General features: G+C 47.3%; 2 protein-coding genes and 1 pseudogene across 5 annotated transcripts in view; 2 read left to right on the plus strand and 1 right to left on the minus strand.

Annotated features, from left to right (window-relative positions):
- The first annotated feature begins 3901 nt into the window (after nucleotides 1-3901).
- Nucleotides 3902-18943, plus strand: LOC130297710 (zinc finger protein 501-like). 4 transcript variants are annotated; one of them, XM_056550481.1, is made up of 7 exons: nucleotides 3902-4031; nucleotides 12285-12401; nucleotides 12498-12677; nucleotides 12761-12890; nucleotides 12982-13052; nucleotides 13179-13299; nucleotides 16639-18941. In XM_056550481.1, exons 2-7 carry the CDS (start codon nucleotides 12330-12332, stop codon nucleotides 17607-17609), a joined length of 1545 nt encoding a protein of 514 aa, XP_056406456.1. In that variant the 5' UTR covers nucleotides 3902-4031; nucleotides 12285-12329; the 3' UTR covers nucleotides 17610-18941. The 4 variants fall into 4 exon arrangements, with proteins under 4 accessions (XP_056406456.1, XP_056406458.1, XP_056406457.1 ...); XM_056550483.1 differs by having other exon boundaries at nucleotides 16642-18941; XM_056550482.1 differs by having other exon boundaries at nucleotides 3987-4036.
- Nucleotides 18944-20430: 1487 nt separating this feature from the next.
- On the minus strand, nucleotides 20431-20601 carry LOC130297862 (U2 spliceosomal RNA; annotated as a pseudogene).
- A 1827-nt stretch (nucleotides 20602-22428) lies between these two features.
- Nucleotides 22429-24019, plus strand: part of LOC130297661 (oocyte zinc finger protein XlCOF7.1-like) — a 64320-nt gene continuing 62729 nt past the window's right edge. Inside the window, exons 1-2 of the mRNA XM_056550372.1 lie at nucleotides 22429-22507; nucleotides 23343-23490. Coding sequence (XP_056406347.1) covers nucleotides 22452-22507; nucleotides 23343-23490 — 204 coding nt within the window. The 5' untranslated portion in view covers nucleotides 22429-22451. The remainder of the gene's footprint in view (nucleotides 22508-23342; nucleotides 23491-24019) is intronic.

The following is a 24019-nucleotide window of genomic DNA, read 5'->3' on the forward strand; positions in this document are numbered from 1 at the left end:
CAGGCAGAGGAGAGTCTTGGGGTACACAGGGGTCAGGCAGAGGAGAGTCTTGGGGTACACAGGGGTCAGGCAGAGGAGAGTCTTGGGGTACACAAGGGTCAGGCATAGGAGAGTCTTGGGGTACACAGGGATCAGGCAGAGAAGAGTCTTGGGGTACACAGGGGTCAGGCAGGGGAGAGTCTTGGGGTACACAAGGGTCAGGCAGAGGAGAGTCTTGGGGTACAGAAGGGTCAGGCAGAGGAGAGTCTTGGGGTACAGAAGGGTCAGGCAGAGGAGAGTCTTGGGGTACACAAGGGTCAGGCAGAGGAGAGTCTTGGGGTACACAAGGGTCAGGCAGAGGAGAGTTTTGGGGTACACAAGGGTCAGGCAGAGGAGAGTCTTGGGGTACACCAGGGTCAGGCAGAGGAGAGTCTTGGGGTACACAGGGGTCAGGCAGAGGAGAGTCTTGGGGTACACAGGGGTCAGGCAGAGGAGAGTCTTGGGGTACACAGGGTCAGGCAGAGAAGAGTCTTGGGGTACACAGGGGTCAGGCAGAGGAGAGTATTGGGGTACACAGGGGTCAGGCAGAGGAGAGTCTTGGGGTACACAAGGGTCAGGCAGAGGAGAGTCTTGGGGTGCACAAGGGTCAGGCAGAGGAGAGTCTTGGGGTACACAAGGGTCAGGCAGAGGAGAGTCTTGGGGTACACAAGGGTCAGGCAGAGGAGAGTCTTGGGGTACACAAGGGTCAGGCAGAGGAGAGTCTTGGGGTACACAAGGGTCAGGCAGAGGAGAGTCTTGGGGTACACAAGGGTCAGGCAGAGGAGAGTCTTGGGGTACACAGGGGTCAGGCAGAGGAGAGTCTTGGGGTACACAGGGGTCAGGCAGAGGAGAGTCTTGGGGTACACAAGGGTCATGCATAGGAGAGTCTTGGGGTACACAGGGGTCAGGCAGAGAAGAGTCTTGGGGTACACAGGGTCAGGCAGAGAAGAGTCTTGGGGTACACAGGGTCAGGCAGAGGAGAGTCTTGGGGTACACAAGGGTCAGGCAGAGGAGAGTCTTGGGGTACACAGGGATCAGGCAGAGGAGAGTCTTGGGGTACACAGGGGTCAGGCAGAGGAGAGTCATGGGGTACACAGGGGTCAGGCAGAGGAGAGTCTTGGGGTACACAGGGGTCAGGCAGAGGAGAGTCATGGGGTACACAAGGGTCAGGCAGAGGAGAGTCTTGGGGTACACAGGGGTCAGGCAGAGGAGAGTCTTGCGGTACACAGGGGTCAGGCAGAGGAGAGTCTTGGGGTACACAAGGGTCAGGCATAGGAGAGTCTTGGGGTACACAGGGGTCAGGCAGAGAAGAGTCTTGGGGTACACAGGGTCAGGCAGAGAAGAGTCTTGGGGTACACAGGGTCAGGCAGAGGAGAGTCTTGGGGTACACAGGGGTCAGGCAGAGGAGAGTCTTGGGGTACACAAGGGTCAGGCAGAGGAGAGTCTTGGGGTACACAGGGTCAGGCAGAGGAGAGTCTTGGGGTACACAGGGGTCAGGCAGAGGAGAGTCTTGGGGTACACAAGGGTCAGGCAGAGGAGAGTCTTGGGGTACACAGGGATCAGGCAGAGGAGAGTCTTGGGGTACACAGGGGTCAGGCAGAGGAGAGTCATGGGGTACACAGGGGTCAGGCAGAGGAGAGTCTTGGGGTACACAGGGGTCAGGCAGAGGAGAGTCATGGGGTACACAGAGGTCAGGCAGAGGAGAGTCTTGGGGTACACAAGGGTCAGGCAGAGGAGAGTCTTGGGGTACACAGGGGTCAGGCAGAGGAGAGTCTTGGGGTACACAAGGGTCAGGCAGAGGAGAGTCTTGGGGTACACAGGGGTCAGGCAGAGGAGAGTCTTGGGGTACACAAGGGTCAGGCAGAGGAGAGTCTTGGGGTACACAGGGGTCAGGCAGAGGAGAGTCTTGGGGTACACAGGGGTCAGGCAGAGGAGAGTCTTGGGGTACACAGGGGTCAGGCAGAGAAGAGTCTTGGGGTACACAGGGGTCAGACAGAGGAGAGTCTTGGGGTACACAGGGGTCAGGCAGAGGAGAGTCTTGGGGTACACAGGGGTCAGGCAGAGGAGAGTCTTGGGGTACACAGGGATCAGGCAGAGAAGAGTCTTGGGGTACACAGGGATCAGGCAGAGAAGAGTCTTGGGGTACACAAGGGTCAGGCAGAGGAGAGTCTTGGGGTACACAAGGGTCAGGCATAGGAGAGTCTTGGGGTACACAGGGGTCAGGCAGAGAAGAGTCTTGGGGTACACAGGGTCAGGCAGAGAAGAGTCTTGGGGTACACAGGGTCAGGCAGAGAAGAGTCTTGGGGTACACAGGGGTCAGGCAGAGGAGAGTCTTGGGGTACACAAGGGTCAGGCAGAGGAGAGTCTTGGGGTACACAGGGTCAGGCAGAGGAGAGTCTTGGGGTACACAGGGGTCAGGCAGAGGAGAGTCTTGGGGTACACAAGGGTCAGGCAGAGGAGAGTCTTGGGGTACACAGGGATCAGGCAGAGGAGAGTCTTGGGGTACACAGGGGTCAGGCAGAGGAGAGTCATGGGGTACACAGGGGTCAGGCAGAGGAGAGTCTTGGGGTACACAGGGGTCAGGCAGAGGAGAGTCATGGGGTACACAGGGGTCAGGCAGAGGAGAGTCTTGGGGTACACAAGGGTCAGGCAGAGGAGAGTCTTGGGGTACACAGGGGTCAGGCAGAGGAGAGTCTTGGGGTACACAAGGGTCAGGCAGAGGAGAGTCTTGGGGTACACAGGGGTCAGGCAGAGGAGAGTCTTGGGGTACACAGGGGTCAGGCAGAGGAGAGTCTTGGGGTACACAGGGGTCAGGCAGAGGAGAGTCTTGGGGTACACAGGGGTCAGGCAGAGGAGAGTCTTGGGGTACACAGGGGTCAGGCAGAGAAGAGTCTTGGGGTACACAGGGGTCAGACAGAGGAGAGTCTTGGGGTACACAGGGGTCAGGCAGAGGAGAGTCTTGGGGTACACAGGGGTCAGGCAGAGGAGAGTCTTGGGGTACACAGGGATCAGGCAGAGAAGAGTCTTGGGGTACACAGGGGTCAGGCAGAGGAGAGTCTTGGGGTACACAGGGGTCAGGCAGAGGAGAGTCTTGGGGTACACAGGGGTCAGGCAGAGAAGAGTCTTGGGGTACACAGGGGTCAGACAGAGGAGAGTCTTGGGGTACACAGGGGTCAGGCAGAGGAGAGTCTTGGGGTACACAGGGGTCAGGCAGAGGAGAGTCTTGGGGTACACAGGGATCAGGCAGAGAAGAGTCTTGGGGTACACAGGGGTCAGGTAGTATCATGGTTAGTAGTATCCAATCAGATTACAATGTAGCCATGACTTGATATATACACCCACAAGTTAAATATATACAAGTGGAGCGAGCTGAGTCCTATAGCCGAAGCTAAGAAGTATTCCCCCCCCCCCCCAATTCTTTAGAAATCCTTGTGTTAAATAACTGAGATAAATGCAAATGTTATTTTACATAAAGAAACATTAAAACGTCGTGAACCGAACATCACGTGATCATTACACACACACACACACACACACACACACACACACACACACACACACACACACACACACACACACACACACACACACACACACACACACACACACACACACACACACACACACACACACACACACACACACACACACACACACACCTCTGCTGCATACACACTGATCAGCGCAGCAGTCACAGCGGCTCCTCCCCTCCATCATCACATGTCTGTGACATCATCACAGGTCCTGTAACGACAGAGCAACCAAACAACTCCATGGTAACAGCAGCACCTGATCATGTGATCTCCTGTCTCCTCCCCCTTCATGTGACTGATCACATGACTGTGACATCATCGCAGGTCCTGTAACCACAGAGCAACCAAACAACTACTCCATGGTAACAGCAGCACCTGATCATGTGATCTCCTGTCTCCTCCCCTTCATGTGACTGATCACATGACTGTGACATCGTCGCAGGTCCTGTAACCACAGATCAGCTGCACAGTCCTCTGCAGGTCAGGTATATATATATATAGTCTATTTACTTGTACACAATATTTATAGAATATTATAGTTATTATGTTGTTATATTCCAGGAGCTGTAACCTTTTTTTTTTTTTTCATTATTTTTCCATTGTTTCCTTAGTTTTTTTATTTGTTGTTGTTTTTTTATGCTGCGCTTTAAACATCTTATCTGTCTTAGACTGGGTTCACACCACGTTTTTGTAATACATTTCCCGTATCAGGTTTTTGATAAAAAATTGATTCCTCAAAACCTGACTAAACTGTATGAAAACGTGTGTACAAATTAATCCGTATAAGGTTGAAAACCGTATATGGTTTGAAAAAATGACATCCGGTTGCATCAGTTTTTTAAGAAAAAAAGTAAAGGTTTTTAACGTTTCACTCCATTATGAAAAAAGTTTCACTTTAAAATTCCAAGAAAAAAACTGCAAAGTCAAAAACCATATGGTGCAAACCGGATGAACCGTTCGCACATACAGTTCTGTACGGTTCCCATTGACTCCCATGTTAAAGAAAAACGTATATATGTTTCAATATGGTTTTTCACCCAGACCGAAAACCGTGGTAGACTATGATTTTGGGTACAGGAAAAAAAACTGACAAAACCGCACAGGATGCAAAACGGACACATCCTGATGCATCTTTTGGCATACGGTTTTCAATGGAGAGTCAGTGCATACGGTTTTCAATGGAGAGTCAGTGCATACGGTTTTCAATGGAAAGTCAGTGCATACGGTTTTCAATGGCGAGTCAGTGCATACGGTTTTCAATGGAGAGTCAGTGCATACGGTTTTCAATGGAGAGTCAGTGCATACGGTTTTAAATGGAGAGTCAGTGCATACGGTTTTAAATGGAGAGTCAATGCATACGGTTTTCAATGGAGAGTCAGTGCATACGGTTTTCAATACGGTTCCATACGGTTTTCAATGGAGAGTCAGTGCATACGGTTTTCAATGGAGAGTCAGTGCATACGGTTTTCAATGGAGAGTCAGTGCATACGGTTTTCAATGGAGAGTCAGTGCATACCGTTTTCAATGGAGAGTCAGTGCATACGGTTTTCAATGGAGAGTCAGTGCATACGGTTTTAAATGGCGAGTCAGTGCATACGGTTTTCAATGGAGAGTCAGTGCATACGGTTTTCAATGGAGAGTCAGTGCATACGGTTTTAAATGGCGAGTCAGTGCATACGGTTTTCAATGGAGAGTCAGTGCATACGGTTTTCAATGGAGAATCAGTGCATACGGTTTTCAATGGAGAGTCAGTGCATACGGTTTTCAATGGAGAATCAGTGCATACGGTTTTCAATGGAGAATCAGTGCATACGGTTTTCAATGGAGAGTCAGTGCATACGGTTTTCAATGGAGAATCAGTGCATACGGTTTTCAATGGAGAGTCAGTGCATACGGTTTTCAATGGAGAGTCAGTGCATACCGTTTTCAATACGGGTCCGTACGGTTTTCAATGGAGAGTCAGTGCATACGGTTTTCAATACGGTTCCTTACGGTTTTCACATAGAAACCATATACGGGAACTGTATTGCCAAAACGTGGTGTGAACCCGGCCGTATAGAACATTACATGGAGTTTATAACTCTTAGAAATAGACAAAACTGCGGTGCGGTGTTCCGCTTTAAACATCATGTTAGGGGCAGTGATGAGAGGAAGGGTCGCCACCTTTACTGCAACAAAATTCCGTCCATGCTAATTTGCATAATTATATATGCGTGACATCACAGGATACACGTATGTGAGGAAAATGTTCTTCTATTCCGACCCTTATAACTTTTTTTTATAACTCCTTATATGGGCCTGTATGAGGGCTCATTTTTTTGCACCCCGATCTGTAGTTTTTCACAGTATTATTTTTGTTTTGATTTTTTATTTTTTTTATTAAATTTGTTAGTTGCAGTTAGTCACTAACTACAATTCCCAGCAAACCCTGATACAGCCTGTGGCTCAGCAGCTGCCCCACAGGAAAACTACAACTCCCAGCATGTTGGACTGTATAGTAGTAAATAGTATAGGTCAGTGTTTTCTCTAGCTGTTGCAAAACTACAATTCCCAGCAGGCCCGGACAGCCAGCGGCTGTCCAGGCATGCTGGGACTTGTAGTTTTGCAACAGCTGGAGGTGCTCTGCTTGGAAAGCACTGGTATAGGTTGGAGGATTAGTTGGATAAATACCGGCCATTGCATTACCTGTATTTTTAATATAAAAATCCCATCAGGGTGGCCAAAGTACCGGCTGTGTCAGTGAAATACCGGCCACGGGGGCAACTCTATCAGTAAGTGATGAGTGGTCACATGAGGAACTAGTGATTAAAGGAGAACTCCAGACCATAAAAATTGTCCCCCATACTGCCGGCAGTAAAAAAAATAAAGATGTACATACCTTCCTCTGCTCCCCCGGGGCCTCCGGTAACCGGCTCCGGTCTCCGCCGGAATCCACTTCCTGGTTGCCGGTGGTCGGAGGAATCAGCCAATCACTGGCTGCAGTGAAGTCCCGACTCGGCCGGCGATAGGCTGAGCGGCAGTGTGACGTTTTCGGCCCCGGCCGCAGGTGCCGGTGTAGTGAAGAATTTTGTGTCCTGAAGCGTTTTCACACTGCTGCTCAGCCAATCGCCGGCCGAGTCGGACTGTGCTGCGGCTGGTGATTGGCTGATTCCTCCGACCACCGGCAACCAGGAAGTGGATTGCGGCGGAGACCGGAGCCGGTTACCGGAGGCCCCAAGGGAGCAGAGGAAGGGATGTACATCTTTATTTTTTTACTGCCGGCACTATGGGGGACAATTTTTATGGTCTGGAGTTCTCCTTTAAGCTCGCAGGGCTGTGTTTGTGTGCATGGGCCTATATAATGCCCACTATCCCCTTCTTCGGCGTGTGTGTTGCGTTCGTAGTGTTAGCAGAAGCACTGCTACTAGCTCATACACTCGGAGGAGAGGAGGTTTCGTGTTTGTACACAGCAGTTCAGTCGGCTGGGATCGGTAAGTGCCGCTCCCCCATTAATACGAGGTAACGACGTGGTTAATATCAGCCGTGGCTTTTGACCTCCCGCCGTGGTGTATCTGTTTTTATTGGTAAAGTGCAGGTGTCCGGCATCCTCCATTACCGGCCTGCGTAGGGCATCACCGTTAATTTTGTTTATAGTGGCCCATTTCACTGCTGGGCACTGTCGCTTACCTTTACTTGCTGTACGGCCTCTTCTCCATTGCGCTGCGGTCTATGTGTTGTCAAGATCGCGCCGAGGTCTATTGCTACATGGTGCGCGCCGGGTTTCTAATGAGTGGAGTCTCCGTGCCTCCGTCACACACCGGCAGGGGACGGATTCAAGCAGGCTGTGACATCAGTGGTGGGTGGCCCGGCGGAGGTAGAGCTGAGTCACGTTGTTAGCATTATGGTGTATTGCACTGGGCTCATCCTGCATATATTTGTACTTAGGTCAGTGGGGGCACAATATCGGGTTTATCAATCCTATGGCGTGGGAGCGTTTCCCTTTCATTTATGTCCTGGTTATGTATTGTTCTCTTTTGTTTGGATATGTGGGTTTCAGATTGTTCTGAGTCGGTATAGATTGTCAGCGTTTTACCAAATACAGGTGAGTTTAAATTTAAAAAGAGAAAAAAAAGTTTAATAAAAAATATATATATATTTACATATACAATAGTGTGTTACTGTGCAACAAGTCCACTTTGTAGTCTTATTGAGATCCTCACATCAGAGTTCACCACAGTCGATCAGTTTCAGCAGCAGTACGCGCGTCTGTCTCATTTGGTCACTTGCACTATACCGTTACTGGCTCCCCTTCAGAGCTTTATCGCTTACGCACTTGTAGTATAGGTGACTTGCCCATCATACCTGACACGCATTCAGGTGGAAGTTACTTGCATTGTATTGTTACCGACACGTCCTCAGAGCAATACCTCATACAATTCAATGTGCATTTTCTGGCATAATAGAGAAGAAAAGAATATATATATAATTAACCACTTAAGGACCCATGACGTACTGGTACGTCATGAGTCCGCTCGCGTCCTATAACGCCGGGCAATGTCTATAAAAATAAACATATGTGGTATCGACGCGTGCGGAAATGTCCGAATTATAAAAATATATCGTTAATTAAACCGCACGGTCAATGGCGTGCGCGCAAAAAAATTCCAAAGTCCCAAATAGTGTATTTTTGGTCACTTTTTATATCATGAAAAAAATGAATAAAAAGCGATCAATAAGTCCTAACAATACAAAAATTGTGTTGCTAAAAACTTCAGATCAGGGTGCAAAAAATGAGCCCTCATACCGACCCGTACGCGGGAAAAAAAAGTTATAGGGGTCAGAATATTACAATTTTAAACGTATACATTTTCCTGCATGTAGTTATGATTATGATGTATTTTTTCCAGAAGTACGACAAAATCAAACCTATATAAGTAGGGAATCATTTTAATCATATGGACCTACAGAATAAAGAGAAGGTGTCATTTTTACCAAAAAATGTACTGCGTAGAAACAGAAGCCCCCAAAATTTAAAAACATTATTTTTTTTCAATTTTGTCGCACAATTATTTTTTTTTTCCGTTTCGCCGTAGATTTTTGGGTAAAATGACTGATGTAATTACAAAGTAGAATTGGTGGTGCAAAAAATAAGCCATCATATATACAAGCTACAAGCTATAGAAGCTACTGATGGAACATTCTCTTGCTGGCCCCAGTAGCATTTCTGAACCCGCGGGTGGGGAGAGTACACAGCTTGGACAGCTCTATGCTGTCTTCTAAGGCAGGATTCCAGAGCAGACTTGAATCTCTAGAAAGGTATAGGACTGCCCCTAATACTGTGCCCATGGTGCCTGCTGTGGATTCTGTGCCAGCAATCCAGGAGGTTGTGAGTCTGCCCTGTGCGCCGGTGGCTTCCACTTCAAGTGCTCCAACCAGCGGTACAGTGGCAATGGATCTAAGCGTTGCACCTGCATTTTTTTGTGCCTTCCAATTTACGGAAGGATATCATAGAAGGAAAGGTTGATTGCATCTCATGATATATAACGGATACGAAACACTGTAACCTGTGGGGAGGTTGAAGTGATGTTTAAAAGCAAAGATTCCAGACTTAATAGAAAGCTGAGCGTCTCTGAATTTGTGGTAGCTTTTAGCATGTACCGAGACGTGGTGTATTCTGTTAAACCGGATAGACGGCAAGAGTTGGATACTTATCTGTTTAACATAGCAGATTTGAGTATGAAGTATGGTGCAATACTTTTTACGACTATCACAAGTCCTTCCCTTTCAAAGCAGCAGCTTTCATCCAGTATAAAAGAGAACTAAACTGGGTGAACATTGACACCAGACTTTTCTGCAGGCATTTCTCTGGGTTGAAAGCCCCCACGTGTGGGTATTGATTGGTATTGATGATCTATTTCTCACTCTAAGTCATGGTGCCAATTGGCAAAGGAGTAAGCGGCTTGCTCCCGAGGTCCAGCTGTTCCGGGCCCGTCAGGCCAGAGAATAGCCAGCATAGTAGATAGACTGGGCAGGCCAGTCAGATTCCTAGGACGGAATCAGATATGCAACAACCAATCTAACTGCAGTTATAGTCAGTGCAGGCTGCTGCACATCTGCTTCAGAGCACATCCGCGGTCAGCTTATACGCAAAAGAATGTACAGTCCTGACTAGGCGTGGTGGAGATCAATATCCTAGGGTGCTTGTTGAGCTCCCATACAGAGCCTGAGTGGGTTCAATGGTTATTGGATGGCTTCACTAGTGGCTTCCATATGGGCCTAGTAGCACTACCACAAAGTACTTACGAGTGCAGGAACCTCCTATCTGCAAGTAATGATCCAGTCACCCGTCGGAGGTTTCCTTTGTACCTGTTTTATCCTGTTATAATCCTAATAAAGAGCAAGAAGTTCTACCTGAGCACCGAGTGCTGGACATTCCTTGTGAAAAACTGGCAGATGGTCTTACCAGAGATTCTCTGGCTACCAATACTAAGAGATCATATAATGTAGGCTGGAATAGCTATCAGGGCTTCATCAAGACTCATAAGGCAGCTGGTTCTGATCATATTGAGCTCCTAATTTGTTTTGTCTCTTTTTGCCATTATAAGTTAAAATTGTCCTATAGTACCATAAAGTTATACCTGGCAGGGGTACCGCATCATCTGTCCATGCAATTTTCAAGTAGACCATCTTTGTTTACGGCTCACCTGATGAGGGCGAGGGGAATACGAAACAGAACAGTCAGCAAGGCCCCGTCGAGATTACCCCTTTCAGGGGAGATGTTTAGGAACATGTCCGATTCGCTAGACAATTCCCCTTTTGGTTTGATTAATAGCCTAATAATCAAAGCAGCTATGTATTTAGCATTTTATGGGTTTTTAAGGCGAGGGGAGTTTTCCAGTACCTAGTATAGATCCTTGGTTAAGTCACAAGTAGTCCTCCAGGAGCAGGTGTATGTTCTAACTTTGCTATCTACCAAAACTTCCACAACAGAAGTGCAGGTATTGTATTTTCCGACAGGGCATAAATAGTGTCCGGTTCAGGTCTTTAATACATTACTCATCGCAATGGTAGGGAGACGTAATAGTGCACCTCGACATTCTTTCAATAATGCTTTCCTAACCACAAGCAACTTCGTAAAACACATAGGTATCTTAGCTAAATTATTGGGTCATAATCCGGCTTCCCTTTTGGGGCATTCTTTCCGAATTGGTGCCACCTCAGTAGCATCACAGCAGAAGATTCCAGCACATATCATCAAGTCAATCGGTAGATGGAATTCGTATTGTTATGCTAAATATGTTCCGAACCCTCGGCTTGAAATGTCGCAGGTGTTTAAGCTTTTGGCGATTTGTAATTGTGAAAAGTATATCAAATAAATGTTATTAATACTTACTTAATTTTTACTTCGTATTAGAGTCCTGTGGGGAATTGTTTTCTTAATGCCGCTCTTACTGAATTTCTTACTGTTACTGCCCGCTCCTGCAAAATTTGCCCAATCCCATCCACTCCTGCAAAGTTTGTCCAATCCTACCCATTCCCACAACATGTGTCTGACCCTACCCGATCCCATAACATGTTTCCAATCCTACCCGCTCCTGTAACTTGTGTCAACTCCCGCCCAATTCGCAACATGTGTTCAATCCTAGAGTCCCGTCTTCTCAGGGTAGTGTCCTATGTGTGACCAGGCACAGAACATTGTTTGTTACCACACAGGTCACAGTGCATTACAGAGTAAACTTGGCTTCTCAGTGACCAGATTGGCCTAAAGTGATTTACAAGAAATTACAATTCAGAATTTTGTGTAAAAATTTGAATAAATCAGAATCGATTTGTTTATCACTATCCGGCAACTGAATAACGTTTAAGGTGGATTCCTACACTGTATCCCACTTCGACTCCTACACCGAATCCAACTTCTTCTCAGTCCATGATGAGGCGACTGGATCTATTTTTATTTAGGTGTTAAATTGTTGGTTTTCACATGGAGGCCACTGACTCGGTGCCATAGACCTCCAGGTTCTTGTTGGAGAACCAATTTGTTAGGAATCTGGGTTAAATCCTTAATATTCCAGACTTCCTCCTCAGACTCTGATCACACCACTGCCATTGGTTGTCTCCAGGATTCCATCTCTGGGCTCTAGATCTGCTATATGCTCCATGATTTACAGCTGGGACTGACTGGGGCGAAAGTTTACAAAGAGCTTTATTGATCATTCAGTCGACATTACAAGTAATACAATAAATTACAATCACACAAAGCATGATGGTACAATATACAGCACAGGTTCCCTAAGCTATACACCGTACCACATGCTACACTAACATTCCGCTCCATCACTCAATATCGAAGAAACGAAATTGTTGAAAAACAACAACACATTAGTCTGTGATCGGGAGGGATTTGGGATCTATAGGGGTAGGGAGGGGCAGATCACAGGGCTGGACTACTGAGAAAACATGTGGGGACGTTGGGAAGTAGAGGGGCATTAGTCCTCTTCATCGACGTTTGGACTGTCCAAGATGGAATAGTCTCTAAACCGGCTTTGGATCAGCTGACTGGGGCGGCCATGTAAAGGTGCCACATACTGTGATGTTGTTTCACCTCAAACATGGAAGAGCCACCAGGACAAACCATACAATCCATAAAGAAAGGATGAAGAGGAGGAAGAGGATGTACACTTCAAAATGGTTCCCTTTTTTTTTTACTGAGGATTTTATGTATTCTTTACCTTGGATCATTTTGTTTTAATTTAGGTTCCTGTATGAGATTTTTGGAGTTTTTCGATTGACCTGACAAGCATGGACAGAGACAAGATGGTGGAGAGGATAATACACCTCACCATAGAGATACTCTTCCAGCTTACCGGAGAGGTGAGGGATTCTGGGAGTCACCTGACCTTATTCCTCTCTGTGGTAAAAACATGATGTGACTTTTTGTGAAATTTATTATTGTGTCCCCATATCCAGGATTACACGGTGGTGAAGAAGACCTCTAGGTGGCGCCATCAGGCCCCTGTGTGTGAAGGATGGGGAAGAACCCTGAGGCCAATCCCGGGACCTCCACCTCACTCCCTGATACATGAGGAGATGAATGAGCAGAAGATCCTAGAACTCACCAACAAGATGGTGGAGCTGCTGACTGGAGAGGTGACCCTGCTGGGAATGCTGGGACATTATACAGTAACGCTATGAAGGGATGGGGGTGATGACTGTATCATTGTGTGTGTCAGGTTCCTATAAGGTGTCAGGACGTGGCCGTCTATTTCTCCATGGAGGAGTGGGAGTATTTAGAAGGACACAAGGATCAGTACATAGCGGACATAGTCATGATGGAGGATCAGCAGCCCCTCACATCAGCAGGTAATACACATGACTATATACACACCGCACACTGCATTTATTCTATATACACAATGGATTCACTCACTGGATGTGTTTCCTACAAAACCAGAGAGATGTCCCCGTCCTCTTCCTCCAGAGGATTCTTCAGAAGGAGATGACAATGTCCTCCAGGATTATCAGGTAGATAAGGGAGAGAAGGTTCCATGATATGTTCCCTATGATGTGTAGAAGAGCTGGGAGGCTCCTGTGCTCAGGATCAGTTCATCTAGAACATTCCATGTCACTTCTACAATATTTCTTTCACAGCTTATGGATCAGAGTAAAGATGTGAAGAACATTAATGCTCCAGACATAATGGCGAAAGAGGAGACAGATGTGAGGGGTCATGATCCGTGTACAGAGGACGTCCCTACAGCGCCCCCACCAGGTCAGTACTGATCACTGACTGCACACAACACTATACTCACCAGGTCAGTACTTTTCATTTTGTGAGTTTTTTAAGTTTCGTTCTGTTTTTTTTCCATTTATCAAAGACACAATCTAAATATGGGTGACAATGTAATTGTTACGGGTGACGGGTGAGGACCTGCTGCGCCACCATTACAGATTTGGCTTTGGCCGGTCCTGAGAGCATTGTTTAGGTAGATCGGTAATGTTCATCCCTCTCCTAGGAGGATCCGCTCTTCTCTACAGGGACCTACCAGGTCACTAACTCTAGGAGTGGTCTCTGTGTAGGTGGAGGCCCAGGAGGTGCTGGTGCCAGGCACTGTGAGGTCAGGCAGAAGGCCCGTCTGGGTTCAGGAGTAGGTCGTAGACTGGAGACAATGTAGCGTAGTCAATCACCGGCAGCTCAGGTTCCTGATCATATACAGGATACAGAACACTCTAGGAGAACTCCTTACGGAGGACAAGATGGAGCCTCTGCTCAGGTAAACATGGAGTCTGCAGAGCTCTTTACACTCTTGGTCTGTGAACTTGAGATGTTTAACTTGCATAGGATCCAACCAGAAAGGACCTTCAAAAAGAGGGAGCAAGTCTAAGTCTTCTCCGTTCCAGAATATTATTCTGTTCTCTCAATCTCCTATCAATGTGTACGGCCATAGAGATCAGAGCATCCACAGTAGGGCAGAGGTCTCTGCTGAGAAGTTTGTCCTGGGTTTGTCCAGCTCGTACGTTCCAGAAGACATCAATCTGAGCGTCATTATTCCAGTTCACCTGTGTAGTAAGGTTATAGACCCTTGTATCATACTACCCTATGGTCAGAAAACCTTGGCAAAAATGGAGAAGAGCAGATGCCACAGAAGTCACCCAGCCTGGTCCCTCAAGGACCATGCGGAGAACATCTAGGAAAGTCTGCAGATAAACTGTGTCCAGGCCACCGCAATCCAAGAGGACATTGACTTTGGAGAACGATTTACCAGAAAACGAGGAATGATACTGTGGAATACTGAGAAGAAAACATGTGTCCTTGGAAAGTCTTTGAGTCACCATGATATAATGGAAACAAGGACTCTAGAACTGATACCTTGTGACCTCTGTGCGACAAGCTGAGCCGGAGAAGATGTCACCTGTTGTACAGATGGTGCAAGTGATGCCAAGAACTACAGTAACTGGTTCTGATGGGGACATGGCCTCTGTAGCCCCTGGTTCGAATCTTGTACTTCAGGTCTAGGTTTTCCAGCTGAGTCCATGGCCGGAGCCAACTGTATCGGGTGAGGACCCGATGTACCACCTAACAAGTTTGGCTTTGGGCCTCTCCCGAGGGCATTGTCTAAGTAACCCCCTTGTTTTCCCTCTTGAACTCTCTCCTGTAAGAATTTTGCCTTTGCTGGCACTAGCAGGTCGATACCTGAGTGAGTCTTTCTGGTGTAGGTAACAACTGGCCCAGTAGGCCAGGAGAATCAGGTGCGAGGCACCTTAGGGACAGGCAGAAGTCTGAACAAACCTCATTTCATGTTTAGTCTTTTTCTTGATTTTCATTTCATTTTCTATATTGAGAATTGAGGCCATGAAAGATATAAAGGGAAACTTATGGAATTAGGTAGTAAACAAAATAAAATACGTCAAAATAAGTCTTAAAGGGGTACTCCACTGACCCAGAGTTCGGAACATTTTGTTCCGAACGCTGGGTGCAGGCTTCGGGTATCGTGTAATCATGGCCACACCCCCTCAATGCAAGTCTATGGGAGGGGGCGTGGCGACTGCCCCTCCCCCTCCCATAGACTTGCATTGAGGGAGCATGACGTCATGATCCCCGCAGCCATCGTTTGGAACAAAATGTTCCGAGCTCAAGGGTAGAGGAGTACCCCTTTAAACAAACCAGAATAAGTTTTATTCTTTCGATTTATCAAAGTAGTTCCCTTTTTGCTTTGATGATAGCCTTGCACTATCATATTAGTCTTTTATTCTATTTTATAGCCTGCATCTGGATACTAAAAAACCTGCAGCATCCTATGTCTTAGGGGGTTAAACTGGGAGAGTCATTGGTAGAGAAGGATCAGGTGACTTGTAGATCATAGACTACAGAATAGCACAATGTCAGGCTGCTGCTTCTAAGGCCGCAGGATATTCTCCTGTATCAGAAGAGGCATGGACTCAAGGGACAGGGACATAATACTCCCCCTTTATAAAGCATTGGTACAGTCTATAATACTCCCCCTTTATAATGCATTGGTACGGCCTCACCTGGAATATGCTGTTCAGTTTTGGGCACCAGTCCATAAAAGGGACATTGTGAAGCTGGAAAGGGTGCAGAGACGCGCGACTAAACTAATAAGGGCCCGGAACATCTTAGCTATGAGGAAAGATTAAAAGAATTACATTTGTTTAGTCTTGAGAAGAGACGTTTAAGGGGGGATATGATCAACGTATATAAATGGCCTATACAAAAAATATGGGGAACAACAGTTCCAGGTTAAGCCCCCTCAAAGGACAAGGGGGCACTCCCTCCATCTGGAGAAGAAAAGGTTTAGTCTCAAGGGCGAAACGCCTTCTTTACCATAAGAACTGTGAATTTATGGAACAGTCTACCTCAGGAACTGGTCACAGCAGGAACAGTTGAAAGCTTCAGAGTTAGATACATTCCTGGAAGAAAATAACATTAATGCTTATGCAGAAATATAATCCCATTCATCCCACCATACCCCTTCCCTTCAATTCTTCGGTTGAATTTGATGGACGTATGTCTTTTTTCGACCATACTATGTAACTGATTCCCCCCAGAAGTGCGAAACACTTGTTGGCCGCTTATCCTTTACTCTGGGGTCCAAGCACGCAGCACTCAATCACTCTGCTTTTTGGTCAAATAGCCCTTACATAGCCCGGAGGTGTGTTTTGGCGCTAATAACTGATGACGGGGCATTCGTGTTAATGGAAAACCATTACGGGTGACTACCTCATGACTATAAGACTACCAGGGGCTCCGGGGGCTTGTAAGGATGAATTAAAAAATGTTTGCAGGAAAGTGTCTGGGACCCCCGGTACGGGGCCGCGACTCGGCCGTAGCTCTGCTGCTATGATGATGTTTCACACTCAGCATGTAATCTGGTCGAGAAGCTACGCCTCTCCCATAGAAATGAATGAAGGGGGTGTGTTTCAAGACTAGCTTACATGCTGGGTATGAAACGCGCATTATCAGCGCAGAGTTGGGACCCCACGATCAGACACACACACCCTATTCGCAAGAATAGAGGATACGTTTTTTTCCGCTGCACATTTTCTTTAAGTTTGTAATATCCATAAATAATGTCATCAGTTTTATTGTTAGCAGATGACGGTACCAGAAGATCAGAGGGACATCTGATGTCTTCACCTTGTAAAGCAGAAGATGGCGGTATTACACAAGATACATATAAAGAACATGTGACTAACCCAGATCTACCAACATCAGACCTTCACAGCAAACATCTGTCATCTGATGAGACTGTAACGCAAGATAGAAATCCTACAAGAGCTGTTAAAAAACAAAGAACTCACAAAGGGGAGAAACAATGTTCAGAATGTGATAAATGTTTTCACCAGAAATCAGATCTTGTTAGACATCAGAGAATCCACACACAGAAGCAGCCATATTCATGTTCCCAATGTGGGAAATGTTATAACCAGCCGTCATCTCTTGCTAAACATCAGAGAAGCCACTCAGAGCCAAAGGCATTTTCATGTTCAGATTGTGAAAAATGTTTTAAAAAGAAGTCACATCTTGTTACGCATCAGAGAATTCATACAGGGGAAAGGCCATATTCATGTTCAGAATGTGGGAAATGTTTTAAGCAGAAATCAGATATTGCTAAACATCACAGAATTCACACGGGGGCAAAGCCATTTTCATGTCCAGAATGTGGGAAATGTTTTCACTTGAAATCAAATCTTGTTGTACATCAGAGAATTCACACAGGGGAGAAACCATATCCATGTTCAGAATGTGGTAAACGTTTTAGCAAGAAATCAGATCTTATTAGACATCTGAGAACTCACACAGGGGAGAAGCTATTTTTGTGTTCAGAATGTGGCAAATCTTTTAACCAGAAATCACATCTTGCTAGACATCAGAGAATTCACACGTGGCCGAAGTCATTTTCATGTTCAGAATGTAAGAAAGGTTTTAGCCAGAAATCAGATCTTGTTAGACACCAGAGAATTCATACAGGTGTAATGCCATTTTCATGTTCAGAATGTGATAAATCTTTTAACCAGCAATCACATCTTGCTAAACATCACAAAATTCACACGGGGGTTTAGCCATATAAATTTTTAGTACCTGGGTAATGTTTTAACCATAAATCAAATGTTGTTAAATACCATAGAATTCACACTAGATTGACTCCATATTCATGTTCAGAATGTGGGAAATGGTTTACAGATGAATTAAATCTTTTTAAAGAGAATGGAAGAGAAATCACTTTCATGTTCAGAATGTGGGAAATATTTTAACAGAAACCAGATCTGCTTAGTATCACATGGAGACGGGGCATTTTTACAATATGGGATCTGTCATAGAGGTAAATGAAATCTTATTATTGGGAAGAGATTTTCAGGATCAGGATCTTAACAAGGAAATCAATCTAATCTTATTAGACATCAGGGAATTTACAGATGGGAATGACCATGAAATCACTTCATGAGGGGGCGTGGCTATGACATCAGGAGCTCCCGGCGCCGGCTCCAGCGTTCGCAACGGTTTGTTCCAAACATTGAGCAGTGGAGTACCCCTTTAAGGGGTTAAGTCCAAATAATCAGAAAGGTCAGTGATTTTAGGCTATAAGATCAGAATATTGGACCATATAAAATTCATACAATCTGCCTCTATGACAAGGAAAATAAGTTTGGTAGCTGCAGCGAAAACTGTAAAATCGATGGATACACAGAAACAAATGCTACCAGGACCAGGTGAACATAATTGACTTAAGTGAAAGAAGATACTTTTAATAATCTCTTCCGACGTGTTTCTGGGCTGCACCAACGCCTTCATCAGGTACCAATGAAAAAACATAAAAACAAGTATAAAGACAAAGACCGATCCTGACATCACCCATAGGTTACGTTACATCGACGATACACAGGACGGACAATATTAGATTATAGGATATAAAAAACACAATGACCATAAGATGTTACCTACAGGTCTTCTCTATAACCTCCTATAGACCCTCCGTCCGTGATGTCTTTTCTCCAGGAGGAGGGAGCACCCCCTTGTCTTTTCTCCAGGAGGAGGGAGCGCCCCCTTGTCTTTTCTCCAGGAGCAGGGAGCGCCCCCTTGTCTTTTCTCCAGGAGGAGGGAGCGCCCCCGTGTCTTTTCTCCAGCTGGAGGGAGCGCTCCCTTGTCTTTTCTCCAGCTGGAGGGAGCGCCCCCGTGTCTTTTCTCCAGCTGGAGGGAGCGCCCCCTTGTCTTTTCTCCAGGAGGGGGGAGCTCCGCTTTGTCTTTTCTCCAGGGGGAGAGAGCGCCCCCTTATCTTTTCTCCAGGAGGAGGGAGCGCCCCCTTGTCTTTTCTCCAGGAGGAGGGAGCGCCCCCTTGTCTTTTCTCCAAGAGGAGGGAGCGCCCCCTTGTCTTTTCTCCAGGAGGGGGGAGCGCCCCCTGGTCTTTTCTCCAGGTGGAGGGAGCGCCCCCTTGTCTTTTCTCCAGGTGGAGGGAGCACCCCCTTTTCTTTTCTCCAGGAGAAGGGAGCGCCCCCTTGTCTTTTCTCCAGGAGGAGGGAGCGCCCCCTTGTCTTTTCTCCAGGAGGAGGGAGCGCCCTCTTGTCTTTTCTCCAGGAGGAGGGAGCGCCCCCTTGTCTTTTCTCCAGAAGGAGGGAGCGCCCCCTTGTCTTTTCTCCAGGAGGGAGCGCCCTCTTGTCTTTTCTCCAGGAGGAGGGAGCGCCCCCTTGTCTTTTCTCCAGGAGGAGGGAGCGTCCTTTTGTCTTTTCTCCAGGAGGAGGGAGCGCCCCCTTGTCTTTTCCCCCTGGAGGAGAGAGCGCCCCCTTGTCTTTTCTCCAGGAGGAGGGAGGGCCCCCTTGTCTTTTCTCCAGGAGGAGGGAGCATCCCCTTGTCTTTTCTCCAGAAGGAGGGAGCGCCCCCTTGTCTTTTCTCCAGGTGAGGGAGCGCCCCCTTGTCTTTTCTCCAGGAGGAGGGAGTGCCCCCTAATCTTTTGAGGTGGTTTCTCCCATATATTTGGGGTGCTCCCTCTCTGTCTACCTGAGGATCTGTAGGAAATATAATGTGATTTCTGACTCATGATCGGGGACAATAGCGCCACAGTGTCGGGCACGTACAGGGCGGTAATATAAAAACCTGGTCAATAAGTCAGAAGGAAGAGAATCCTAAGTAATTTATTTTATCCCTCAGACACACTGGGCGACCTGACCTTTGTTTTTGTTTTGTTTTTATCTAAGAGCCGAGGAACGTGCTCTCGAATATCCCAAAGTGCAAGAAAAAGTGCAAAGGTGTTACACTAAAAAAAGGACAAACAAACGATGCAGTCTATCACAAGCCCTTCCCGTATAGGAGAGAGGGCCCCCAACAAACCTTACCCTTCAACTCCGGACCAAAAGGTACCTGCGAGGTTCCAGGTTCGATGTCCCTTTTCGCTGAAGCTACTAAGGGACCACAAATGCTCCCGGCATCCCCCTAGGCGTTAGCCAAGGTATCTGCCCGTAGAGCCGATAACGGTAGGTACCCTGCCCATGCAGGAATACCAGGGGTGTTTGCAGGGAGGTGAGGAACCTAATGGCCACACACACCTCCCCTAGACCGCTAGGAGGGACACCCAGAAGGGCCCCGCACCCTAACAATCCTGTGTACACACAACACGCAAAAAGTGACACCGTTACAAAAAGAAGGAAATAAGTGAATGTGCAGATATACTGCCCGGACATCCGGACGGATCTATAAACAATTCTCTGATCCTAATCAGAAGGCCAGGAATCAAGAGGTGAGTGCCACAAGGTGAAGAGATCATGGTGCCCGTACTTCCACTCAGTGAGTCTATCCTCCCAGCGAGTTTCAGCACCTCAAGGTCACCACTCCCCGAGGCACTACAGTGCGTCAGCTCTAGACCCTCCCAGCCTCATGGCGAGACCCAGAGAAAACAGGTCACATCAGGGCAGCTGTCGAGCTGATTCCTTAGAACCAGCCCCAGAACGCCCCGGTACACCTACCCGCCTCCATGCAGCTCCCATCCCCACCAGCTCCACACCGGCATGAAACTGATAAGAACAGATACTACACTTGATCTTAGCCAAAAGGCCGAGAAGCGATTAGGCGACTTGAACTTATATAGTCGCCGACATAGGCATCCCACTCTTAGGGTGAAGAGTTAGGGGTAAGAACGGACAAATCCCTGTATAATATGGCGACACACACAGCTCTGCCGCCTCATGCACAACACACACAGCTCTGCCGCCTCATACACAACACACACAGCTCTGCCGCCTCATACACAACACACAGCTCTGCCGCCTCATACACAGCACACACAGCTCTGCGCCTCATACACAACACACACAGCTCTGCCGCCTCATACACAACACACACAGCTCTGCCGCCTCATACACAGCACACACAGCTCTGCGCCTCATACACAACACACACAGCTCTGCCGCCTCATACACGACACACACAGCTCTGCCGCCTCATACACGACACACACAGCTCTGCCGCCTCATACACGACACACACAGCTCTGCCGCCTCATACACGACACACACAGCTCTGCCGCCTCATACACGACACACACAGCACTGCCGCCTCATACACGACACACACAGCTCTGCCGCCTCATACACGACACACACAGCTCTGCCGCCTCATACACGACACACAGCTCTGCCGCCTCATACACAACACACAGCTCTGCCGCCTCATACACAACACACACAGCTCTGCCGCCTCATAAACGACACACACAGCTCTGCCGCCTCATACACGACACACACAGCTCTGCCGCCTCATAAACGACACACACAGCTCTGCCGCCTCATACACAACACACACAGCACTGCCTCCTCATACACGACACACACAGCTCTGCCGCCTCCTACACAACACACAGCTCTGCCGCCTCCTACACAGCACACACAGCTCTGCGCCTCATACACAACACACACAGCTCTGCGCCTCATACACAACACACACAGCTCTACACACAGCTCTGCCGCCTCATACACGACACACACAGCTCTGCCGCCTCATACACGACACACACAGCTCTGCCGCCTCATACACAGCACACACAGCTCTGCGCCTCATACACAACACACACAGCTCTGCGCCTCATACACAACACACACAGCTCTGCCGCCTCATACACGACACACACAGCTCTGCCGCCTCATACACGACACACACAGCTCTACACACAGCTCTGCCGCCTCATACACGACACACACAGCTCTGCCGCCTCATACACGACACACACAGCTCTGCCGCCTCATACACGACACACACAGCTCTGCCGCCTCATACACGACACGCACAGCTCTGCCGCCTCATACACGACACGCACAGCTCTGCCGCCTCATACACGACACACACAGCTCTGCCGCCTCATACACGACACACACAGCTCTGCCGCCTCATACACAACACACACAGCTCTACACACAGCTCTGCCGCCTCATACACGACACACACAGCTCTGCCGCCTCATACACGACACGCACAGCTCTGCCGCCTCATACACGACACGCACAGCTCTGCCGCCTCATACACGACACACACAGCTCTGCCGCCTCATACACGACACACAGCTCTGCCGCCTCATAAACGACACACACAGCTCTGCCGCCTCATACACAACACACACAGCTCTGCCGCCTCATACACAACACACACAGCTCTGCCGCCTCATACACGACACACACAGCTCTGCCACCTCATACACGACACACACAGCTCTGCCGCCTCATACACAACACACACGGCTCTGCCGCCTCATACACGACACACACAGTCTGCCACCTCATACACAACACACACAGCTCTGCCGCCTCATACACAACACACACAGCTCTGCCGCCTCATACACAACACACAGCTCTGCCGCCTCATACAAGACACATAGCAGAGTCCTGTGCACTAGACTCCTCCCCCTCCATGTGACTGATCACATGACTTGTGACATCATCGCAGGTCCTGTAAGCACAGAGCAGTTCTATGGCTGCAGGTACAGTACATGTATATTCTATTGCCTGTGTGTATTATACTGTATATAGGGGAATGTATACGGTTGTATGTGTTGTCTATATGGGCACATGTGAAGCGGCTGGGTCATCACTGAATATGTGGTCCTTACATAGGACTGCACAATCTGATGACTGATCTGCTGCATAGATGGAGCCTGAGTATGATGGAACTATACACTATATGGCAGTATTATTTATATACAATTACTTCCTATACTGAGTATAATGATACTATACACTATATGGCAGTATTATTTATATATAGTTACTTCCTATACTGAGTATAATGATACTATACACTATATGGCAGTATTATTTATATACAATTACTTCCTATGATGAGTATAATGATACTATACACTATATGGCAGTATTATTTATATCTAATTTCTTTCTATGATGAGTATAATGATACTATACACTATATGGCAGTATTATTAATATACTTTATAGGAACATTTGCTTCCTATGATGAGGAGAATACAGGTTCCATGATAGGGGAATCTTTGGGATAAAATTAATTAATAGCGGATCCTAAAATCAGAATTTGGGTAAATTTACTGTAGATTCATTTGTCTGTAGTTCTGTGTAGGTTGTAAGGTTATATATATTTCACATACAGTATGGCGGCAATAATATTTATATACTGTAGGAATATTTATTGTGTTGTGGAAAAATTTTATATACTGTATTATGGTGAAATATATCTATACTGCTGCTGGGGAAAAATAGGAAAAAAAAGCCAAACTTACCTCTCCCTGATCCCCGCAGCTCCTGTTTGGCTCCATTCAGTATCCTGATCTTCTGTCCCCTCAGGTCCCTACAATCCAGGATCCTCTCAGCTGATTCTTCTATAGAAGAGAATATTCCTGATCGACCATCAATGATGGAGAAGGACAGAGACAAGATGGCGGAGAGGATAATACACCTCACCATAGAGATACTCTTCCAGCTTACCGGAGAGGTGAGGGATTCTGGGAGTGATGTCACATGACCTCATTCTTCTCTATGGTAATCACATGATATGACTGGAGAGGTGAGGGATTCTGGGAGTGATGTCACATGACCTCATTCTTCTCTATGGTAATCACATGATATGACTGGAGAGGTGAGGGATTCTGGGAGTGATGTCACATGACCTCATTCTTCTCTATGGTAATCACATGATATGACTGGAGAGGTGAGGGATTCTGGGAGTGATGTCACATGACCTCATTCTTCCCTATGGTAATCACATGATATGACTGGAGAGGTGAGGGATTCTGGGAGTGATGTCACATGACCTGATTCTTCTCTATGGTAATCACATGATATGACTGGAGAGGTGAGGGATTCTGGGAGTGATGTCACATGACCTCATTCTTCTCTATGGTAATCACATGATATGACTGGAGAGGTGAGGGATTCTGGGAGTGATGTCACATGACCTCATTCTTCTCTATGGTAATCACATGATATGACTGGAGAGGTGAGGGATTCCGGGATGTATGTAG

This window comes from Hyla sarda, chromosome 13, assembly GCF_029499605.1.
Source record: "Hyla sarda isolate aHylSar1 chromosome 13, aHylSar1.hap1, whole genome shotgun sequence".
NCBI classification, from domain to species: Eukaryota; Metazoa; Chordata; class Amphibia; order Anura; family Hylidae; genus Hyla; species Hyla sarda.